The 16598-nt window shown below is 56.9% G+C and overlaps 1 protein-coding gene across 3 annotated transcripts; it reads left to right on the top strand.

The window, feature by feature from the left end:
• The first annotated feature begins 1368 nt into the window (after positions 1 to 1368).
• Positions 1369 to 14626, top strand: LOC148813520 (TNF receptor-associated factor 2-like). 3 transcript variants are annotated; one of them, XR_016086208.1, is made up of 8 exons: positions 1369 to 3204; positions 5317 to 5371; positions 5510 to 5614; positions 5895 to 6068; positions 6168 to 6245; positions 6617 to 6688; positions 9681 to 12479; positions 12536 to 14626. XR_016086208.1 is itself a non-coding variant. In XM_088908109.1 (7 exons), the coding sequence occupies exons 1-7, from the start codon at positions 3059 to 3061 to the stop codon at positions 10656 to 10658; spliced, it is 1608 nt and encodes a 535-aa protein (XP_088764235.1). In that variant the 5' UTR covers positions 1369 to 3058; the 3' UTR covers positions 10659 to 14626. The 3 variants fall into 3 exon arrangements, 1 of the variants encoding a protein (XP_088764235.1); XR_016086209.1 differs by having other exon boundaries at positions 9681 to 12746; positions 12859 to 14626; XM_088908109.1 differs by having other exon boundaries at positions 9681 to 14626.
• The last annotated feature ends 1972 nt before the right edge of the window (positions 14627 to 16598 follow it).

Below are 16598 nucleotides of genomic sequence, written 5' to 3'. Positions count from 1 at the left end.
CCAGTCCCAGTCCAGTAGAACAGTCTGTTACAATGGGAGCTCCAGTCCCAGTGCAGTAGAACAGTCTGTTACAATGGGAGCTCCAGTCCCAGTCCAGTAGAACAGTCTGTTACAATAGGAGCTCCAGTCCCAGTCCAGTAGAACAGTCTGTTACAATAGGAGCTCCAGTCCCAGTGCAGTAGACCAGTCTGTTACAATAGGAGCTCCAGTCCCAGTCCAGTAGACCAGTCTGTTACAATAGGAGCTCCAGTCCCAGTGCAGTAGAACAGTCTGTTACAGTAGGAGCTCCAGTCCCAGTCCAGTAGACCAGTCTGTTACAATAGGAGCTCCAGTCCCAGTCCAGTAGACCAGTCTGTTACAATAGGAGCTCCAGTCCCAGTGCAGTAGAACAGTCTGTTACAATAGGAGCTCCAGTCCCAGTCCAGTAGAACAGTCCTGTTACAATAGGAGCCCCAGTCCCAGTCCAGTAGACCAGTCTGTTACAATAGGAGCTCCAGTCCCAGTGCAGTAGAACAGTCTGTTACAATAGGAGCTCCAGTCCCAGTCCAGTAGAACAGTCTGTTACAATAGGAGCTCCAGTCCCAGTGCAGTAGAACAGTCTGTTACAATAGGAGCTCCAGTCCCAGTCCAGTAGAACAGTCTGTTACAATAGGAGCTCCAGTCCCAGTGCAGTAGAACAGTCTGTTACAATAGGAGCTCCAGTCCCAGTGCAGTAGAACAGTCTGTTACAATAGGAGCTCCGGTCCCAGTCCAGTAGACCAGTCTGTTACAATAGGAGCTCCAGTCCCAGTCCGGTAGACCAGTCTGTTACAATAGGAGCTCCAGTCCCAGTGCAGTAGAACAGTCTGTTACAATAGGAGCTCCAGTCCCAGTGCAGTAGAACAGTCTGTTACAATAGGAGCCCCAGTCCCAGTGCAGTAGACCAGTCTGTTACAATAGGAGCTCCAGTCCCAGTCCAGTAGAACAGTCTGTTACAATAGGAGCTCCAGTCCCAGTCCAGTAGACCAGTCTGTTACAATAGGAGCTCCAGTCCCAGTGCAGTAGACCAGTCTGTTACAATAGGAGCTCCAGTCCCAGTCCAGTAGAACAGTCTGTTACAATAGCAACCGCACACACAACACTTATCAGACAGCAGACACACTGTGTCACTCACTCACACACTCACGTGAGCGCACGGGCGCTGACGCACAGCTGCCCCCCCCCCCCCTTCTCCCCCTCGGCGGCCGATGACGTCACCCCAGCGGGGAAGGTCCCGCTCCGGCCGGCAGAACCAGGACGTTCCGTGCCGCGAGGCCGGAACGGGGAAGTGACGTCCGGGCACGACTTCCGGCTCGAACTGCCCCTCTCTCATACACACACACACACGCACACGCGGTTTCTTAAGAGCGGGCCTGGCCGTTTCGGCCCCAGTCCGGCTCCGGCCGGGGTCGTGCGTCACAGCGTGGGGGCCCTGCTGCCGGGCACCGGCCGAGGGAAAAAGACTCCGGGGTTTCTTTTTAAAGAACAGGGGAGCGCAGAAACAGACCGTAACCCACCCGGCTGTGAGGACAGCACAACAACAACAACAACAACAACAACAACAACAACAGTTCACAACACGGTCTGGACAGGGGCCAGCGCGTTCAAACCGAGAGCGCATGACCTGCATGTGAAATGGCGACCGCAGGTGCCCCCGCTGGGGGCTGTACTCATCCCGGCACTGAACGTACCGCCAAGCAGCCCGACTGTTTCGGTCTCATGTGCGGTCATTTCCTTTCTGCTTAGAAACACGACTCGTCGTGTTTTTATTGGGGATTTTGAGATATATATATATTTTTTTTTTGGGGGGGAGATTCTGATTTAGAGGCGCCCCGTGATAATCCGGCAGACGGTAGCTCCGTACCGTTCTGCGTCTGAGGGCACTGATGTGAAAATGAGTGATTACAGAGAGAGATAGTGGGGTACAGAGGGAGAATGAGGGGTTATAGAGAGAGAACGAGGGGTACAGAGGGAGATAGAGGGGTAATAGAGAGAGATAGTGGGGTACGAAGAGGCACAGAGGGAGAATGAGGGGTGCAGAGAGACACAGAGGGAGAATGAGGGGTACAGGGAATGATAGAGGGGTTATAGAGAGAAATCGAGGAGTGCAGAGAGAGATCGAGGGGTGCAGAGAGATAGAGGGGTACAGGGAGAGATTGAGGGGTTACAGAGGGAGAATGAGGGGTACAGAGGGAGATAGAGGGGTTATAGAGAGAGAACGAGGAGTACAGAGGGAGATAGAGGGGTAATAGAGAGAGATAGTGGGGTACGAAGAGGCACAGAGGGAGAATGAGGGGTGCAGAGAGACACAGAGGGAGAATGAGGGGTACAGGGAATGATAGAGGGGTTATAGAGAGAAATCGAGGGGTGCAGAGAGAGATCGAGGGGTGCAGAGAGATAGAGGGGTACAGGGAGAGATTGAGGGGTTACAGAGGGAGATCGAGGGGTACAGAGGGAGAATGAGGGGTTACAGAGAGAGAATGAGGGGTGCAGAGAGAGATAGAGGGGTTACAGAGGGAGAATGAGGGGTTACAGGGACAGACAGAGGGTTCCCCCACCCAGACCCAGGGCCTACCTGCGCGCGGCCCGGGGGGCCCCTCTGCCCCCCCCCCCCCCCCCGCGGGAAAGCCCGGCCGGTGCTTTCTGACGAGGAAGTGGGTGCGGGTTTAAAAAGCCTGACTCACTTCTCAGCACAAAAGCGCCTGCCTGCTTGCCGGAGTGCAGTCCGTGTCCGTGAGCATCGTCTGGAATTATTATTATTAGTAGTATTAGTCTTATTTATATTATTATTCAGTTCTCTTCTCCGGCGTCAGGAGCTGCTGCTGTCGTCGCACACGGGACGCCCCGCGCTGCCGTTTCTGTGTTTTGTTTTTCAATCCGCGGGGAAAGAAACACGAGAACTAACACCTGCCGGCGTGTTTGTTCTCCCGGATCGACCCACACACCGCCCACGGGTGTTTCTGTCGCGGCCGGAGGAGGCTCGAGACAGACGGACGACCCCGCTGCCGTCAGAGCCCGGCTGCCCCCGGGCTCCTCGGGGATGGTGGCCCAGGTGTCCGGGCTCAGCCCGCTGGACGGTTCCGGTTCGGGGCTGCTGTGCTCGGCCTGCGGGTTCCTGCTGGTCCGGCCCCGCCAGACCCTGTGCGGCCACCGCTACTGCGCCGCGTGCGTCCGCGCGCTGCTGGGGTGAGTGAGGGGGGGATCGGGGGGATCCGGCTGGTCTCTGACACCCCCTCCACTGTCGGACCCTGCGCCCGTCTCCTGTCTCTGTCTCTGTCTCATGTCTCCGTGCCTCTGTGTCTCTGTCCCTGCCTCTGTCCCTGCCTCTGTCCCTGCCTCTGTCTCCTGTCTCTGTCTCTGTCTCATGTCTCCGTGCCTCTGTGTCTCTGTCTCTGCCTCTGTTTCTCTGCCTCTGCCTCTGTCTCCTGTCTCCTGTCTCCTGTCTGTGCCTATGCCTCTGCCCCTGTCTCCTGTCTCTGCCTCTGCCTCTCTGTTCTGTCTCTGCCTCTGTCTCCTGTCTCCTGTTTGTGCCTCTGTGTCTCAGCCCCTGTCTCTGTCTCCTACCTATGTTTCTGCCTCTGTTTCTCTGCCTCTGTCTCCTGTCTCCTGTCTCCTGTTTGTGCCTCTGTGTCTCAGCCCCTGTCTCTGTCTCCTGCCTATGTTTCCGTCTCTGCCTCTATCTCTATCTGTGCCTCTGTGTCTCTGCCCCTGCCCCTGTCTCTGCCTCTGTCTCACCTGGCGGATGATGCGCAGTCAGGGCAGCGCAGTGAGGCAGTGACAGTGCGACAGCACCGCGCAGAGACGTGCCGGCGGCACAGAGGACACGGGGGCGGACCGGAACCGACAGCACGCAGCGAGATGTGTCGCACAGTGCCAGTGTAGTAGACGCCAATGCCAATGCGCGCCCGTGTGCGCTCATGGCGGGTAGTTCACTTTATATCCCGTATATGATAGATTTAAAACTTTATAATCAAGAAATAATCGCAGCTGAGAGACCGCCCCGGAAATACTGTACCAGTCACACGCTGACGGGTAGGAAGTAAAAAGAAAAAATCGCTTTAAAAATCGATGAAGATTGAGAGCAGGCGGCGCGAGGCGCTGGGGGTGGGGGCTTTCCGTGCACGTGCCTGCGAGGTGTCTCCCCCCCCCCCCCCCCGGGCTCGTGAGGAAGCCCCCCAGGAAGAAGGGGGGATATCCCGTCTCTTCTCGAAAAGATTTTTAAAAAAATACCCAGACACACGCACAGACAAGAGAAACCGACACCAGGATTACCGGAGAGCGGGCCGGGCACTGATCGGAACCGGGCGTCTCGGACTGCGCGATGTTTTTTTCTCATTTTCAGTCGGAGACTGTACCCGAACCGCGGTGAATCTCGGGTTCCTCTCCGGGGTCACTGTACTGGAGCGCACTGCCCGCTCTGAGTCACCCTGTCTGTGCGCGGTGTCCCTCTGTCTCCGTGCTGAGTCACACTGTGCGCTGTGTCAGTCTCTGTGTTATTGTGCCCTGTGCCCTGTGTCTCTGTGTCTCTGTGTCTCTGTGTCTCTGTGTCTCTGTGCCCTGTGCCCTGTGCCCTGTGTCTCTGTGTCTCTGTGCCCTGTGCCCTGCGTCTCTGTGCCCTGTGTCATGTGTCTCTGTGCCCTGTGCCCTGCGTCTCTGTGTCTCTGTGCCCTGTGCCCTGTGCCCTGTGCCCTGTGTCTCTGTGTCTCTGTGTCTCTGTGTCTCTGTGTCTCTGTGCCCTGTGCCCTGTGCCCTGTGCCCTGCGTCTCTGCGTCTCTGCGTCTCTGCGTCTCTGTGTCTCTGTGCCCTGTGCCCTGTGTCTCTGTGCCCTGTGCCCTGTGTCATGTGTCTCTGTGTCATGTGTCTCTGCGTCTCTGTGCCCTGCGTCTCTGTGCCCTGTGCCCTGTGTCACTGTGTCACTGTGCCCTGTGCCCTGTGTCTCTGCGTCTCTGTGCCCTGTGCCCTGTGCCCTGTGTCACTTTGTCACTTTGTCACTGTGCCCTGTGCCCTGTGTCACTGTGCCCTGTGCCTCTGTGTCTCTGCGTCTCTGTGCCCTGTGCCCTGTGCCCTGTGTCACTGTGCCCTGTGCCCTGTGCCCTGTGCCCTGTGCCCTGTGCCCTGTGTCACTGTGCCCTGTGTCTCTGCGTCTCTGCGTCTCTGTGCCTCTGTGCCTCTGTGCCTCTGTGCCCTGTGCCCTGTGCCCTGTGCCTCTGTGTCTCTGTGCCCTGTGCCCTGTGCCCTGTGTCTCTGCGTCTCTGTGCCCTGTGCCCTGTGTCACTGTGCCCTGTGTTTGCCCTGCAGGAAGGCCGGCAGTGCCACGTGCCAGATCTGCCAGGAGCCCATACAGCAGTCCAAGGTAAAGTCCTGCTCCCTGACCCGCGGGCCCGTTCCCACCGCACAGAGACCGGGCCAGCGGACACGCTAGGGGGCGCTAGCATCACCGGAGACCCTCAGAGGGGGGGCCTGCGCTAATCGATCGATCGCTCTGTTGCAGGTGTTCCCAGACCGGGCGGCGGAGAACGACGTCTCCTACATCCCGGTTCGGTGTCCGAACGCGCAGGACGGGTGTGACTGGAGTGGACCCCTGCAGGACTACCTGGTGAGGATGTGTGTCTCAGTGCTCGTGTCCTGGAGTGTCCAGTCAGTGTGTGTGTGTGAACCCCTCTCTCTCTCAGTGCAGTGTTCATGTACTGGAGTGTCCAGTCAGGGTGTCTGTATGAACCCCTCTCTCTCTCAGTGCAGTGTTCATGTACTGGAGTGTCCAGTCAGTGTGTCTGTATGAACCCCTCTCTCTCTCTCAGTGCAGTGTTCATGTACTGGAGTGTCCAGTCAGTGTGTGTGTATTAACCCCCCCCTCTCTCTCTCTCTCTCTCTCTCAGTCCAGTCACTATGGCCAGTGTGACCACAGGGAGGAGCCCTGCACTAACTCCAACCTGGGCTGCCGGTTCTCTGGTGACAGGGCGGCCCTGCGCCTGCACGAGAGCCTGCAGTGTGAGTGGAGGGTGGTCCCCTGTCCCCACTGCCAGCTGGCCCAGGCCTGGACCCTGCTGCAGGTGAGCCGGTCCTGCGGCCCGGCACCGGGCGCCGCCCGCCGGCCCGCCTCTGACCGCCCCGCCTCTGACCGCCCCCTCTCCTCTCTTCCTGTGTCCCAGGACCACCTGCAGTGCTGTCCGCAGAGGCCCGGTCAGGCCGCCCAGCCAGTGCTGAAAGCCCGGGGCACCGGAGAACAGGTCAGTGACCGTGTGGGACGCCGGCGTCCACCCGCCCCTCTGTGGGCCTCTCTCTGCCCCCACTCGCCCCCCTGCGTGCCAGAGCTGCACTTTCACCTCCCATCTACCTCTCGCGCTCCCAGAATTCAACGCCACCCCGGAAAAAACCCGTTCCCAGCTGCCCCCGCAGGGATGTCCTGACCCGAATCTTCAGGGCCGGAAAACAGGCCGAGATTCGCGACGCGCGCGTTCCCGACGGGGAAGCAGGCAGGCGGCTCCACCCGGGAGCCTCCCGACCTCCTTACCGGCCCCGCAGAATTCCCAGAATTCCCCGTGCCACTCCAATGCCTGCAAAGCTGCCACTAACAGCGCCCTGTGTCCGGTCTTCCCAGGTTCCCAGTGACGCTGCCTCCCTGGAGGAAGGGAGCCCCTGCCCGTTTCACGCCGTCGGCTGTGACGCCAAGGTAGGAGCTCTCCCCCCTCCCCACCCGGAAAAACACAGGGAAAAATATCCCGACCTGGGCGGCCGTGACCCTTAACGGCCAGGACTCCGTTCTTATCGGCGACTCCCAGCTCCCCAGGAAAGGGATGGGTCAGGGAATGTTTCCACAGGTTCGGAGTGGGAAAGGAAGGAGTTGGTCTGGGACGATCCAGACAGCCGGGGAGCAGGATGGGAAGGGAGATGACGGGAATGCTGGGGAAGGGACTGGTCTGGGAAGATCCAGACAGCAGGGGAGCAGGACGGGAAGGGAGATGATGGGAATGCTGGGGAAGGGACTGGTCTGGGAAGATCCAGACAGCAGGGGAGCAGGACAGGAAGGGAGATGATGGGAATGCTGGGGAAGGGACTGGTCTGGGAAGATCCAGACAGCAGGGGAGCAGGGCAGGAAGGGAGATGATGGGAATGCTGGGGAAGGGACTGGTCTGGGAAGATCTAGACAGCAGGGGAGCAGGACGGGAAGGGAGATGATGGGAATGCTGGGGAAGGGACTGGTCTGGGAAGATCCAGACAGCAGGGGAGCAGGGCAGGAAGGGAGATGATGGGAATGCTGGGGATGGGACTGGTCTGGGAAGATCCAGACAGCAGGGGAGCAGGATGGGAAGGGAGATGATGGGAATGCTGGGGAAGGGACTGGTCTGGGAAGATCCAGACAGCAGGGGAGCAGGATGGGAAGGGAGATGATGGGAATGCTGGGGATGGGACTGGTCTGGGAAGATCCAGACAGCAGGGGAGCAGGACGGGAAGGGAGATGATGGGAATGCTGGGGAAGGGACTGGTCTGGGAAGATCCAGACAGCAGGGGAGCAGGACAGGAAGGGAGATGATGGGAATGCTGGGGAAGGGACTGGTCTGGGAAGATCCAGACAGCAGGGGAGCAGGACGGGAAGGGAGATGATGGGAATGCTGGGGAAGGGACTGGTCTGGGAAGATCCAGACAGCAGGGGAGCAGGACGGGAAGGGAGATGATGGGAATGCTGGGGAAGGGACTGGTCTGGGAAGATCCAGACAGCAGGGGAGCAGGGCAGGAAGGGAGATGATGGGAATGCTGGGGAAGGGACTGGTCTGGGAAGATCCAGACAGCAGGGGAGCAGGATGGGAAGGGAGATGATGGGAATGCTGGGGAAGGGACTGGTCTGGGAAGATCCAGACAGCAGGGGAGCAGGACAGGAAGGGAGATGATGGGAATGCTGGGGAAGGGACTGGTCTGGGAAGATCCAGACAGCAGGGGAGCAGGATGGGAAGGGAGATGATGGGAATGCTGGGGAAGGGACTGGTCTGGGAAGATCCAGACAGCAGGGGAGCAGGATGGGAAGGGAGATGATGGGAATGCTGGGGAAGGGACTGGTCTGGGAAGATCCAGACAGCAGGGGAGCAGGACGGGAAGGGAGATGATGGGAATGCTGGGGAAGGGACTGGTCTGGGAAGATCCAGACAGCAGGGGAGCAGGACGGGAAGGGAGATGATGGGAATGCTGGGGAAGGGACTGGTCTGGGAAGATCTAGACAGCAGGGGAGCAGGACAGGAAGGGAGATGATGGGAATGCTGGGGAAGGGACTGGTCTGGGAAGATCTAGACAGCAGGGGAGCAGGACAGGAAGGGAGATGATGGGAATGCTGGGGAAGGGACTGGTCTGGGAAGATCTAGACAGCAGGGGAGCAGGACAGGAAGGGAGATGATGGGAATGCTGGGGAAGGGACTGGTCTGGGAAGATCCAGACAGCAGGGGAGCAGGGCAGGAAGGGAGATGATGGGAATGCTGGGGAAGGGACTGGTCTGGAAAGATCTAGACAGCAGGGGAGCAGGACGGGAAGGGAGATGATGGGAATGCTGGGGAAGGGACTGGTCTGGAAAGATCCAGACAGCAGGGGAGCAGGACGGGAAGGGAGATGATGGGAATGCTGGGGATGGGACTGGTCTGGGAAGATCCAGACAGCAGGGGAGCAGGGCAGGAAGGGAGATGATGGGAATGCTGGGGATGGGACTGGTCTGGGAAGATCCAGACAGCAGGGGAGCAGGGCAGGAAGGGAGATGATGGGAATGCTGGGGAAGGGACTGGTCTGGGAAGATCCAGACAGCAGGGGAGCAGGGCAGGAAGGGAGATGATGGGAATGCTGGGGAAGGGACTGGTCTGGGAAGATCCAGACAGCAGGGGAGCAGGACGGGAAGGGAGATGATGGGAATGCTGGGGAAGGGACTGGTCTGGGAAGATCCAGACAGCAGGGGAGCAGGGCAGGAAGGGAGATGATGGGAATGCTGGGGAAGGGACTGGTCTGGGAAGATCCAGACAGCAGGGGAGCAGGACGGGAAGGGAGATGATGGGAATGCTGGGGAAGGGACTGGTCTGGGAAGATCCAGACAGCCGGGGAGCAGGGCAGGAAGGGAGATGATGGGAATGCTGGGGAAGGGACTGGTCTGGGAAGATCTAGACAGCAGGGGAGCAGGACAGGAAGGGAGATGATGGGAATGCTGGGGAAGGGACTGGTCTGGGAAGATCCAGACAGCAGGGGAGCAGGACGGGAAGGGAGATGATGGGAATGCTGGGGAAGGGACTGGTCTGGGAAGATCCAGACAGCAGGGGAGCAGGGCAGGAAGGGAGATGATGGGAATGCTGGGGAAGGGACTGGTCTGGGAAGATCCAGACAGCAGGGGAGCAGGACGGGAAGGGAGATGATGGGAATGCTGGGGAAGGGACTGGTCTGGGAAGATCCAGACAGCCGGGGAGCAGGGCAGGAAGGGAGATGATGGGAATGCTGGGGAAGGGACTGGTCTGGGAAGATCTAGACAGCAGGGGAGCAGGACAGGAAGGGAGATGATGGGAATGCTGGGGAAGGGACTGGTCTGGGAAGATCCAGACAGCAGGGGAGCAGGACAGGAAGGGAGATGATGGGAATGCTGGGGAAGGCAGCCCCCAAGGAAGCTGGCGCGCGGACTGACGCCCCTGCCCTCTCTCCCACAGCCGGCCCGCCTCCCCGACCACCTGCGCTCGGCCGCCCCCGAGCACCTGGCCCTGCTGCTGGCCTTCAGCCTGTCGCTGGGGGCGCGGCTGGGCCGCGGCGAGGAGGTCAACTCCGCCTTCAAGAAGCTGGCCATGGCCCGGCTGCTGAGCCTGGCGCCCGGCCCCCCGCCCGCCGCGCCCGCCGCGCCCGCCCCCGCGGGCACCTGCGAGGACGCCTCCACCCTGCGCCAGCTCGTGGGGGTCCTGAGCGAGGACCTGGCCGCCTGCCACCGGGCCATCGAGGCGCTGCGGGCGCGGTGCGACGGCTACGACCGTCTCCTCCTGGCGGGGGGGTCCGCTCCCCCCCCCGCTCCTCCTCATCGCCACCCGGGACCGGAAACCTGGGAGACGCCGCCCCCCGCCTCCTCCCTCCTCCCCGCCCCCTCTCCTCCTCCTCTTCCGGTCGCCTCCCACAACGGGGTCCTGATCTGGAAGGTGGAGCGCTTCTCCGAACACTTCCGGGCGGCCCGGGACGCCTCCTCCTCCTCCTCCTCCTCCCCCGCCCGCAGCCCGCGCAGGCCCTACTCCCTGACCTCGCCCGCCTTCCAGACGGGCCCCTTCGGCTACCGGCTGTGCTGCCGGCTGTACCCCCAGGGGGACGGGGCGGGGCGGGGCACCCACCTGTCGCTCTTCCTCTGCCTGCTGCGGGGCGACTTCGACGACGTGCTGCCCTGGCCCTTCGCCCAGCGGGTCAGCTTCTCCCTGCTGGCCGCCGGCGCCCGCGGCGGCCGGCCCCTGCGGGAGACCTTCCTGCCCGACCCGCTGTCCGGCTCCTTCCAGCGGCCCCGCGAGGCGGCCAACGTGGCCAGCGGCTGCCCGCTGTTCGCCAGCCTGGCGCTGCTGGGGCTGGGCGCGGGGGGCGCGGGGGGCGCGTCTCCCTACCTGCGCAACGACACCCTCTACATCAAGGTGGAGGTGGGCGCCGGGCCGACGGCGTAGGGCCGCCCGCGAGACTGGCACATGGGCACAGACTGGCACTTTGTATCCGGATGGGAGACTCCTGGCACATGGGCACAGACTGGCTCACTGTATCCGGATGGGAGACTCCTGGCACATGGGCACAGACTGGCTCACTGTATCCGGATGGGACTGGCTCACTGTATCCGGATGGGAGACTCCTGGCACATGGGCACAGACTGGCTCACTGTATCCGGATGGGAGACTCCTGGCACATGGGCACAGACTGGCTCACTGTATCCGGATGGGACTGGCTCACTGTATCCGGATGGGAGAGACCTGGCACATGGGCACAGACTGGCTCACTGTATCCAGATGGGAGACTCCTGGCACATGGGCACAGACTGGCTCACTGTATCCGGATGGGAGACTCCTGGCACATGGGCACAGACTGGCTCACTGTATCCGGATGAGACTGGCTCACTGTATCCGGATGGGAGACTCCTGGCACATGGGCACAGACTGGCTCACTGTATCCGGATGGGACTGGCTCACTGTATCCGGATGGGAGACTCCTGGCACATGGGCACAGACTGGCTCACTGTATCCGGATGGGAGAGACCTGGCACATGGGCACAGACTGGCTCACTGTATCCGGATGGGAGACTCCTGGCACATGGGCACAGACTGGCTCACTGTATCCGGATGGGAGAGACCTGGCACATGGGCACAGACTGGCTCACTGCACCCTTGCCTGTGTCCTGGGAATCTGTCTCCACCTTATTTCCTGGAGGTCTGGGATCTCCTGGAGCCCCACTACACACTACACACTCCCTGGGAAATGAAAACGCCACCCCCGAGCCTCGTCAGGGGGCGAGGTGACCGGGCCGCGTTCGAGACCCCCGTGAGACTCTCTCAGAGACCCGCGCCCCTGGGAGCCAAGCCTGCTGGGGAACTGGACCGCACCGAGAGAGGGAGAGGACCCGGTCTTTGGGCTAGCACACGCCTCCGGCGCCCGGGACGGAGCTGCGCAGACGCTGGGGGGGCACTGTTCTGCCGAGAGCTCGCCAGTTCGAAAGGCTGCAGGAAGAGCACTTTACACACAGCCTCTGGTCTCCTCCCTCCGTGACTTCGGACTGCGATTCTGTAACGGGCGTCCGTCCTGTCCGACGTCAACCTCCGTCCTCGTACGGCATCCCGAGCTCCTGCAGTGGGTTTGTGCTGGTGGGTGTTGGGAGGGGAGGTGGGGGGGGGACGATTTTAATTTATTGAAATGAGTCTTAACATTTTTTTTTAAATTAAAATGAGAAACTAAATATTTTGAGGGGCAAAACAAAAATCCGTGGGTCCGATTATCTGGGGCGTGGCGCCAGTGGATCCCCACTGGAGATTCTGGGGCGCCAGGCTCTGTCTACCTCAACTCCTCAGCTCAGCGGCTTGGGGAGTCAGTATTAACACTAGGCCTGCTGTGCACAAGAGCAGCTAGATTGCTCTCCTGCGCAGTGCTGGAGCGAACTCACTCGAACTCTGACACTCGCAGTTCAGTAAAGGGACGAGTTCAACAGGTCAGCAACCCAGGTTGGGCAGCAGCTCAAGTTGTGTCAGACAGGTGGGGTAAGGCGAGGTAGTTACACGGGTGAGCAGCAGTAAAACGTCACTGACACAACTAGTATTCAGACACGTGAGTCAAAACAGTTCGGTCACTCGAGTAGGGCAGTGACTCAGGTGGGTGACGCAGATGAGTTAAACAAGCTAGGCGCTCGGGCTAGGTAGTTAAACGAGTTGGTCACACAGGTTAGTTAAACAGGTTAGGCACTCAAGTTAGGTAGTTAAACAAGTTGGTCACACAGGTTAGTTAAAGAGGTTAGGCATTCAAGTTAGGTAGTTAAACAGGTTAGGCACACAGGTTAGTTAAAGAGGTTAGGCACTCGAGTTAGGTAATTAATCAAGTTGGTCACAAGGGTTAGTTAAACAGGTTAGGCACTCAAGTTAGGTAGTTAAACAAGTTGGTCACACAGGTTAGTTTAAGAGGTTAGTCACTCGAGTTAGGTAATTAATCAAGTTGGTCACAAGGGTTAGTTAAACAGGTTAGGCACTCAAGTTAGGTAGTTAAACAAGTTGGTCACACAGGTTAGTTAAAGAGGATAGGCACTCGAGTTAGGTAATTAATCAAGTTGGTCACAAGGGTTAGTTAAACAGGTTAGGCATTCAAGTTAGGTAGTTAAACAGGTTAGGCACACAGGTTAGTTAAAGAGGTTAGGCACTCGAGTTAGGTAATTAATCAAGTTGGTCACAAGGGTTAGTTAAACAGGTTAGGCACTCAAGTTAGGTAGTTAAACAAGTTGGTCACACAGGTTAGTTTAAGAGGTTAGTCACTCGAGTTAGGTAATTAATCAAGTTGGTCACAAGGGTTAGTTAAACAGGTTAGGCACTCAAGTTAGGTAGTTAAACAAGTTGGTCACACAGGTTAGTTAAAGAGGTTAGTCACTCGAGTTAGGTAATTAATCAAGTTGGTCACAAGGGTTAGTTAAACAGGTTAGGCACTCAAGTTAGGTAGTTAAACAGGTTAGGCACACAGGTTAGTTAAAGAGGTTAGGCACTCGAGTTAGGTAATTAATCAAGTTGGTCACAAGGGTTAGTTAAACAGGTTAGGCACTCAAGTTAGGTAGTTAAACAAGTTGGTCACACAGGTTAGTTAAAGAGGTTAGTCACTCGAGTTAGGTAATTAATCAAGTTGGTCACAAGGGTTAGTTAAACAGGTTAGGCACTCAAGTTAGGTAGTTAAACAAGTTGGTCACACAGGTTAGTTTAAGAGGTTAGTCACTCGAGTTAGGTAATTAATCAAGTTGGTCACAAGGGTTAGTTAAACAGGTTAGGCACTCAAGTTAGGTAGTTAAACAAGTTGGTCACACAGGTTAGTTAAAGAGGTTAGTCACTCGAGTTAGGTAATTAATCAAGTTGGTCACAAGGGTTAGTTAAACAGGTTAGGCACTCAAGTTAGGTAGTTAAACAAGCTGGTCACACAGGTTAGTTAAAGAGGTTAGGCACTCGAGTTAGGTAATTAATCAAGTTGGTCACAAGGGTTAGTTAAACAGGTTAGGCACTCAAGTTAGGTAGTTAAACAAGTTGGTCACACAGGTTAGTTAAAGAGGTTAGTCACTCGAGTTAGGTAATTAATCAAGTTGGTCACAAGGGTTAGTTAAACAGGTTAGGCACTCAAGTTAGGTAGTTAAACAAGCTGGTCACACAGGTTAGTTAAAGAGGTTAGGCACTCGAGTTAGGTAATTAATCAAGTTGGTCACAAGGGTTAGTTAAACAGGTTAGGCACTCAAGTTAGGTAGTTAAACAAGTTGGTCACACAGGTTAGTTAAAGAGGTTAGTCACTCGAGTTACGTAATTAATCAAGTTGGTCACAAGGGTTAGTTAAACAGGTTAGGCACTCAAGTTAGGTAGTTAAACAAGTTGGTCACACAGGTTAGTTAAAGAGGTTAGGCACTCGAGTTAGGTAATTAATCAAGTTGGTCACACAGGTTAGTCACTCAAGGTAAGTTGGAACACAAGTTTGCACCAGTAAAATGTTAGTGACACCCCTAATAGTCACTCCATACAAGTCGCAATACAGGTGAGCTGAACAAGGTGCTGTAGTCACACAGGGCGGGTTGTAGGTGTTTTGTCCTGCTTTATCACTCAACACCGTCCTCTGAGAGCAGCTGCTGTTTTGTGTGTTTCGGGGTTTAGTTTGCTCTGGGCGGCTGTGGGGGTCTGGGGACAAGCTCGTTTTTTTTCTTTCGCAGTGCAATGAGCGTTCGTCTCTGCGATTTTTCTGTTTTCTCACCCTCGAACCGTGAATTACAGCCGGCGAAGCAGAGAGAGAGAGAGGAGAGAGGCAGGGGGTGTCACCTCGCAGGTGATGTTTCCTACAGGGTGTGAGACAGCTGGGTTGTGGCCGGGTTCGAGCTCCTCTGAAACTGTAAAACCCCAATAAAAATAAAGCTGTCGCATTGGTTGTCCTCCGGCTTTTATTTTATTTTATTTTAAAAGTGGCTTCTCAACGTGCTTCTCAGAAATAAAATACACAATACAAGAGAGAACACACAAGGACAGCTGGGCCAGGCAGCTTGTTCCCCACCCCCACCCCCCTCTGTGTACAGAAGAGCTTCCTGTCCTGACTGGAGGAGCTCTCCCAGCTGTGTCTGTATGAGAGAAGCCAGGGTATCGGCTTTAACCACAAGGCTGGGCAGCTTGTTCCCCACCCCCACCACCCTCTGTGTACAGAAGAGCCTCCTGTCCTGACTGGAGGAGCTCACCCAGCTGTGTCTGTGTGAGACAAGCCAGGGTATCGGCTTCAACCACAGGGCTGGGCAGCCTGTTCCCCACCCCCACCCCCCTCTGTGTACAGTAGAGCCTCCTGTCCTGACTGGAGGAGCTCACCCAGCTGTGTCTGGAGAGAAGCCAGGGTATCGTCTTCAACCACAGGGATGGGCAGCTTGTTCCCCACCCCCACCCCTCTCTGTGTACAGTAGAGCTTCCTGTTCTCAGAGAACGCTTGTTGAGAGTGCGAGAGTTTGGCACTGCTTTGATTTGTCCAGGTCAGTGGGTTGAGTTAGGGGGGTGACTCGCTTCACAGTCAGGACACCTTACAGTGTGGCAAGATTTTCGTCAAGAGGGTGTATTTCTCACCTCTCGCCACAAGAGGGCAGTGGTTCCAGCTTAAGGTCTCGAAACCTCCGCTGTTCGCTGTCCTGCTTTTTCCTCCCGATGTGCTATTCTATTCTCCGGCCACAAGAGGGCAGTGTGGCTACGGTCATGTTGCATTCCCAGGTTGACTTGAATCACTGATGGTCAGTAAGGGGTACTGCAGTACTCCACTCTCCTTGATCAGACCGTTACGACAGTAAGTGCTCTTACGTCTTAAAAAAAAACAGCTGTTCAAAAACCTGAACTTAAACTGAGAACAGGTCCAGAGCCCAGCTCCTCTGTGGTCAGTCAGTATGGTTCAGTACTGTGTCCCTGCAGGTCCAGAGCTGAGTTCCTCTGTGGTCAGTCAGTGTCGGTCAGTACACTGTCCTGCAGGTCCAGAGCTGAGCTCCTCTGTGGTCAGTCAGTATCGGTCAGTACTGTGTCCTGCAGGTCCAGAGCCCAGCTCCTCTGTGGTCAGTCAGTGTCGGTCAGTACCGTGTCCTGCAGGTCCAGAGCCCAGCTCTCAGCTGCAGCTCAGAGGAGGATGTGGTTTTTCTCTGGTAAGGACACTGGAGCCTTGTTGTCTGTTGAACAGTCACACTCTGCCCACGACGACCTCACTTCCTGCCAGAGCAGTGATCTAACACACCTCTGCGTCAGCACCTCGTCAGGAAGAGACCCCACGCTCAGAGAGGTGAGTAATCGCTTACTTCTGCCCTGAGCCCCTTACCGAGAAACAGAAGCTCAGACAGTAAACAGGAGAGCAGAAATAAGCAGGCTTTTAGCTTCAGCCACATGGCTGGGCAGCTCGTTCCACACCCCCACACCCCTCTGCGTAAAGTAGTGCCTCTGTTTCCCAGAGAATACCTAGAGTATAACTGTCGTCAACTAAGCAACAAATTCCTAAACAACTAATGATCATTAGCAGAGTTTAATGATCGTTAGCCTTGTTAGTCGCTCAAAGAGTGATCAGTACCGATCACCCAGCCCTGGGGGGTGGGTTTCCTCGGGGGTACCCCAGAAATGCCCGGAGGATCGGGCTGTGAGACTGCAAGGTGAGGCCCCTGATGGTCCCGTTTCAATCGCGTGGCCCGGCGGGTTTTGAAAAACGCAGAGTAAAACACGTTTTTCGCACATACTGACACACACACTCTCTCACACACACTAATACACTCACACACTCTCACACACACTGATACACTCACACACACTGATGATACACTCACACACACTGATAGAATCTCACACACAATGATACACTCACACACACACTGATACACTCACACACACACTGACAGAATC

This window comes from Atractosteus spatula (genome assembly GCF_055471065.1).
Source record: "Atractosteus spatula isolate fAtrSpa1 chromosome 10 unlocalized genomic scaffold, fAtrSpa1.hap1 SUPER_10_unloc_1, whole genome shotgun sequence".
In the NCBI taxonomy this organism is placed as follows: domain Eukaryota; kingdom Metazoa; phylum Chordata; class Actinopteri; order Semionotiformes; family Lepisosteidae; genus Atractosteus; species Atractosteus spatula.
The sequence above is the reverse complement of the archived record's forward strand: the minus strand, read 5'-3'. Positions and strand labels throughout refer to the sequence as shown.

Coding starts and splice junctions, on each gene's coding strand:
- LOC148813520 (XM_088908109.1), top strand. CDS start 3,059: ATGGTGGCCCAGGTGTCCGGGCTCAGCCCGCTGGACGGTTCCGGTTCG. Junction 5,615..5,894: donor GACCCCTGCAGGACTACCTG/GTGAGGATGTGT, acceptor TCTCTCTCTCAG/TCCAGTCACTATGGCCAGTG. Junction 6,069..6,167: donor AGGCCTGGACCCTGCTGCAG/GTGAGCCGGTCC, acceptor CCTGTGTCCCAG/GACCACCTGCAGTGCTGTCC.